At 38.4% G+C, this 6,266-nt stretch overlaps 1 protein-coding gene across 1 annotated transcript; it reads right to left on the bottom strand.

Annotated features, from left to right (window-relative positions):
• Positions 1-908: 908 nt before the first annotated feature.
• LOC112008398 (peroxidase N-like) lies at positions 909-3,894 on the bottom strand. Its single transcript, XM_065771137.1, has 5 exons — positions 3,836-3,894; positions 3,668-3,731; positions 3,309-3,491; positions 1,834-1,999; positions 909-1,183 (listed from the first exon to the last, which is right to left on the bottom strand). The coding sequence occupies exons 1-5, from the start codon at positions 3,892-3,894 to the stop codon at positions 909-911; spliced, it is 747 nt and encodes a 248-aa protein (XP_065627209.1).
• Positions 3,895-6,266: the final 2,372 nt, after the last annotated feature.

Here is a 6,266-nt window from a genome sequence, read left to right as displayed (position 1 = left end):
AAGTTATGATAGGCATGCCAAAGTATCCATCATTATGTATTTGTCATCTCATATGCACATTAACATTACTACTTACTGAGTTTTGTCTCACTATTGTTTAATAATGAATTTTTAAAGAGCAGACAGCAACCTTTTGAGTCAGATGTTATGGCTTACCGTAGTTAGACAACTACTGATGGAAGCTGAACTTTTGTGATGGAAATATTTAGATGATGTATATCATAGTATAGGCTTGACTCATTCTTTTGTATCTAATAGTGGTTATGACTACATTCTCACTGATGGGACAAGCTGATGATATGTAATTATTTATTTAGACTTCCATTCTTTTGTGGCCAATGGTTATTGTAATTATTGCTTAGAGTTCTGACTTTGAGATATATTCAATGGAATTATTATAATAATTCTTAGTGTTGGTCATTGATATGATTTATGTGGATTGAATCATCAAAAAAGAAAAAATCTATAGGTAGGTACTTGAGACATCCTTCTCATACTTTGGATCCTTGGGGTTTTGAGGCGTGATAAAATTAACCAAACCTTATTGTAATGTTAATTTTTTTTCTTAAAGATTTTATTATTTGTGTGCATGCGATTTCTGGTTAATTTTAAATTTCAATAAATTGTATGAGATCTTTCTGCCATAAATTGTGAAAATATGAGCTTTCACAATTTCTCTGTATGGTTATCAAATAGAAAATCATTGGCTACAGGATTCAAGAAAACCATCAGAAAAAGCCAGCAATAAAACCACACTATAGAGACTTAAAATCCTTGTTATGTTCAGCACAATTTATGAGTTCACAACCCTACAGTTCTTTCTGATCTGTCCACTGGACCCAGTAAGTGGACTTATATTCCCCATCTTGATCATGGAATTAGCAAAGTCCGCAAAGAAAAGACCACTATTAGTGCTGTATCTTTGGACCAAACTTAGGGTTGTCGTTTTGGCTAAGAAGACCCTTTCCATTGAGCAAGTTCTGAAAGTAGTGGTTGTCAAACAAATCATTTGAGTTTCGATCCAGGAATGTTGCCTTGTTTGCATCACCATTCACTGGGCATATATTTTGCAAATCGGACAACATATTCGTATCCAAAGTACTGTCTGGATTGCCTGTTCTGGCGAAGTTGAACAACCTATTGCTGAAGAGAAGACACCTAGATAGTCCAATTGTATGACCTTCTATACAAATAATATACAATGCATCAATTGAAAAATCTAATCCTCTAATAAGTGGTTTGTCATGTCATATTAAAGAATTGTATGAACCAAGAATTAGTGCCATCTCATGAATTCTGATGGCTAGCTATAATATTGTAACAGGGAGTAACCTATAAGAAATTGAACTTAGGGTAAACTGAATTTTTGGTACTTCAAGTATGGAGTTTGTTTGATTTTGGTCTTTCAAATTTTAAAATGTAACAATTTAGTTTGATGGTTCCCTTCGTAATTTTTTCTATTTATTTCTTGCTTTCCATCCATTTCTTATTTGCATTTTTGTTTAATTTTAGTTCGATAAATATGGGGTCCCTTTAATATGGGTGCTCCAACATTTCGTAGTCACATAAATAGAAGAATAGATGAATGAACTATATTTTAAAATATTGAACGACTAGAGAATTGAATGTTTAAAAATTAAAAAACCAAAATCAAACATGTTTGAGGGATCAAAAATGCATTTTACCCTTATGATTATGAAGGAAATATTTCTTTTATATGGAATTATGAAGGCAATTTTAGTTGGATAAATTTGAGAGAACTTTTTCTTAACATTCTTCAATATTTGCATATTATGTTAGTTAAATTTATAGTGTAATTTATGTAACAAGTACCTGATAAGGATACCACATCTGTGAGATTGAGGCCTACATTTGCAAACTTGAGAGCGATATTACCCTGGCTGTCAAATGGAGAAGGAAGCCCAGCATTTGCTCCCGTTTGATTTGCCACTAGCGCATCTCTTCTGCCCAACGGAACCTTCCATGTAGGGCCTCCACTCTGCAAACCATTACAGAACATGATAAATGTTGAAAGATAATTTTGAATTCAGATTTCATAAGACTTTTGTGTGTACTTCGAAGTTCCTTCAACGTCAAATATTTCTCTAATATTATTCTATTGATTCTAATGTGCTGTTTAGCATGTTGCTGCAATAATATATATACTACAACAATAGCAACTAAGTGCTACTCATAAAATTTTTAGGGTCAACAATATATACCTCAACAAATTAATCAAGGTCGACCACATATATTCTTAACACTATAATAATAGCAATTATAAATGACCATCATTTCATTCTTTTGAATTTGAAATTGGTTCCAAAAATCAAATTGTATATTAGTCTATGTATAGTGGTGAGCAGTGAACTAGTGAATAATGATCATATATATACATAAGTCAACTAGGAAAAAAAAAAAAAGATTTAGGCTGTGTTTGTTTCGTGTAAAATATTTTCCGGAAAATATGTATTTTCCGGAAATGCTATTTTCCGGAAAAGGAAAATATTTTTAAGTGTTTGGTTGTATTATGAAAATTGGGGTGGAAAATATTTTCATGTGTTTGGTTCAATTAGGAAAATGCTATTTTCCTACAACAAATTCCGGCAGTAAAATTCCGGCCACAATAACAACAACAACAAATTCCGGCAAACGCAACAACAACAACAACAACAACAACAATAACAACAACAATAATCAGTTCATAAAAAAAAAAAAAAAAAAAAAAAAAATAAAAAAAACAACAACAGCAATCAAACTTAAAAAAAAAAAAAAAAAAAAAAAAGAGCTGAGAGATCGAGGAAGAGGAAGAGGCGCGGCGACGACGATCGACGATCGACGATCGACGGTGAGGCGCACGCTGGGTTCTTCGGGGATCGAGATCGAGATCGAGCGCTGGGTTCACGGCGAGGTGCGGTCCGAAGGCGGTGCGGTGCGGTGCGAGGCGCGGTGCGGTGCGAGGAGCGGTTCTTCGGCGAGGCGCGGTGCCAAGGCGGCGCGGTTCTTTGGCAAGGCCCGGTTCTTCGGCGACGGCGGTGCTCTATTTCTCTCTTTCCCTCTCTCTGTCTTCATGCTCTCTCTTTCTCTCCATTTTCTTCTCTCTGTCTTCATGCTCTCTCTTTCTCTCCATTTTCCGGAACTCATTTGAAGTGAAAATGAGTCCGGAAATCATTTTCACCCTTGACCGTGAGTCAACTGAAAATGATTTCCGGAAAATTGCATTTTCCAGCGCAACCAAACACAAGGAAAATTCGAAAACCATTTCCGGAAATGGTTTTCACCCAAAACAAACGCAGCCTTAAACTTACTAAGAGCACTGAATCTCGGGCGGCTATGGCTACCATATTAGCACATGATACAACACCAGGACATGCACTCTCCACAGAGCTTTTGATATTATCCACAACGTTAAATCCTCTAACTGAATTTAAGTTGGGAAGGGCAAACTTCTCACCATTGCTTGTATCCAATAGTATTGATGCATCGCAACCCTATGCATTAAGAGCAGAGAAAATTTTACTAATTATTTATGATACAATGAGGCCATTAAGTTGCCCCCAAAATGTTAAAGAGGAAAGGAAGTTAAAAATATGGTAAGTGGCTTGCTAGGCATATCCACTTCTGATATATTTAAAAGAGAAAGTACTTTTTGGATAAACAAGAATACCAACGAATACTTTGAGTGTCCTCTTGTTGAATTCCCTTTTGGAAATGTCTCCATTGAAGAGTATCTGGATTGGGTCAGTGAGGTGAAAAAGTTTTTCGATTATATGGGTATAGCAGATGACAAACAGGTGTGTTTGGTGGCCTACAAATTAAAGGGAGGAGCATCTACCTGATGGGATAGTGTTCAATTAAGCCATATCCATGAACGAAAGCTTCTAATACGATCATGGAGGAGAATGAAAAGATTAATGGCAGATCGGTTCTTACCACCAAATTACCAACAGGAGTTGTTCAAATAGTACCAGGATTGCAGGCTAGGTACGCGAACAGTTAATGAGTACATGGAGGAGTTTGACAGGTTGGCGAATCGCAATGATTTGGAGGAAACTGAAGATCAACGGATATCCAGATTTGTACACGGGTTACGAGTTTCCATCCGAGATCAGGTATCCTTACAAACCCTATATACTTTGAATGAGGCTGTAACCTTATCCAAGAAAATAAAGTATCAGCGTCTCAGGGCAAGTTTAAAGTTTTCCAACCGCAATTCGGAGTCCTTTAGTTCCACTGCCAACAAAGGTAAACAGCCCATGTTTATACTACGATCACAACCTGTGGTTAGGGAGAATAGTGGTGTCAACCAATCCACAGTGGCAGTAGTAGGCTTCGCGGCCCAGCCGATAGCAAATGCCAACCCCTATGCTAGGCCAACTGGGAATAAATGCTACAGGTGCAGAGAACTAGGATATTGATCTAGTACTTGCCCTAAGTGAGCCGCGGTGAATTTGGTGGTGGCAAAAGAAGGCGAGGTAGAAGGTGAACAGGAGGGTGAAGAGGTGTATAATGATGCGGATCCGTATGCCTATGATCCCAATGAGGTCCAAGAGGACGAGGAAAGCGTGCCATTAGGGTGATCTTTGGTGATCCAAAGGTTGTTGCTCACGAGTAGAATAAGGTGATCAGCAGAATGAGATCTTCCGAGCACGATGCACCATCAGTAAGAGGGTTTGTCCTTTAATCATTGACAGTGGCAGTGTAGAGAACATTGCGTCGAAGAGTTTGGTTACCAAGCTAGGACTGAAAATAGAAAAGCATCCCTCTCCGTACAAGATAGGTTGGATCAAGAAAGGTACGAAAACTCTTGTTACTCAACAATGTCGTGTTACTTTTTCTATGGGTAAATGTTATATAGATGAAGTAATTTATGATGTTGTTGAAATGGATGCATGTCATTTAATATTGGGTAGACCTTGGCAGTATGATGTAGATGCTACTCATAGGTGTAAGGATAATGTGTATGTGTTTTTTAAGAATGGCAAAAAAATTGTCCTTGGTCCTATTAAGGAAGGCCGTATACCCAAAGCTTCTAAAGTGGAGGGGAAACCAACACTCCTCATGGTGAACAATGAAGATGAGTTTGGCAGGAAATGTAAGGAGTTAAAACAGGTATATGCTATAGTGTTGACAGATGGTGAGCCAAAGAAGGTTACTGAGATACCTGAGGCAATTCAACCATTGATCAACGAGTTTGAAGAGCTTTTTTCAGAAGAGCTGCCTGTAGGTTTACCACCAATGCGTGATATCCAGCATTGCATCGATTTAGCTCCTGGAGCTAGTCTACCTAATCTGCCACATTATAGGATGAATCCTCAAGAGGGTCAGATTCTACAGGGGCAGGTAGATGAGCTTTTGAGCAAGGGGCAGATCAGGAAGAGTATGAGTCTATGTGCAGTACCAGTACTGTTAACACCAAAGAAGGATGGGAGTTGGCGTATGTGTGTGGATAGTCGAGCCATCAATAAGATCATAGTCAAGTATCGATTTCCTATTCCCCGACTAGATGACATGTTTGATATGCTGAGTGGGTCTAAGTGTTCAAACAAGCTAGATCTCAAGAGTGGATATCACCAGATTGGATCCGAATTGGAGATGAGTGGAAGACAGTTTTTAAGACAAAGGAAGGGTTGTATGAGTGAATGGTAATGCCTTTTGGATTGTCTAATGCTCCCAGCACTTTCATAAGACTTATGAATCAGGTATTGAAACCATTTATTGGAAAGTTTGTGGTAGTTTATTTTGACGATATCCTAATTTACAGTAAGACAGAAGCAGCCCACTATAATCATGTGCGAGAAGTATTAGCGGTGTTACAGGCCAATGAGTTGTATATCAACTTGAAGAAGTGCAGCTTCTTGACTGATAAGTTGCTGTTCTTAGGGTATGTGGTCAGTGCAGATGGGATTCATGTTGATGAGGACAAGGTCCGTGCAGTCAGAGAGTGGCCAACCCCAAAGACAGTGAGTGATGTTCGAAGCTTCCATGGGCTAGCAACCTTCTATCGGCGGTTTGTTCGAGATTTCAGTAGCATAGTAGCCCCTATCACTGAGTGTCTGAAGAAGGGGAGGTTCTTATAGGGAAAAGAGGCAGAACAAAGTTTTGCCTTGATCAAGGAAAAGTTGAGCACAACCTCGGTTTTGGCATTGCCCAACTTCGATAAGGTGTTTCAAGTGGAGTGTGATGCATCTGTGGTCGGGATAGGCGTTGTTCTTTTGCAAGACAGCAGACCAGTAGCATTCTTTAGTGAGAAAGTTTGTGAAGCT

Source organism: Quercus suber, unplaced genomic scaffold, assembly GCF_002906115.3.
Source record: "Quercus suber isolate HL8 unplaced genomic scaffold, Cork oak 2.0 scaffold_40, whole genome shotgun sequence".
NCBI lineage: Eukaryota > Viridiplantae > Streptophyta > Magnoliopsida > Fagales > Fagaceae > Quercus > Quercus suber.
Note: the sequence above shows the minus strand (reverse complement) of the source record. Positions and strands in the feature narration are given on the sequence as shown.

What these genes read in the sequence shown, in the direction of transcription:
- LOC112008398 (XM_065771137.1), bottom strand. Translation starts at nt 3,894, where the DNA reads ATGATCGTATTAGAAGCTTTCGTTCATGGATATGGCTTAATTGAACAC. An exon ending in ATTGAACACTATCCCATCAG is followed by an intron (nt 3,732 to 3,835) that starts GTAGATGCTCCT and finishes GACCCAATCCAG; the next exon opens with ATACTCTTCAATGGAGACAT. An exon ending in AGATGTGGTATCCTTATCAG is followed by an intron (nt 1,184 to 1,833) that starts GTACTTGTTACA and finishes TTATTTGTATAG; the next exon opens with AAGGTCATACAATTGGACTA.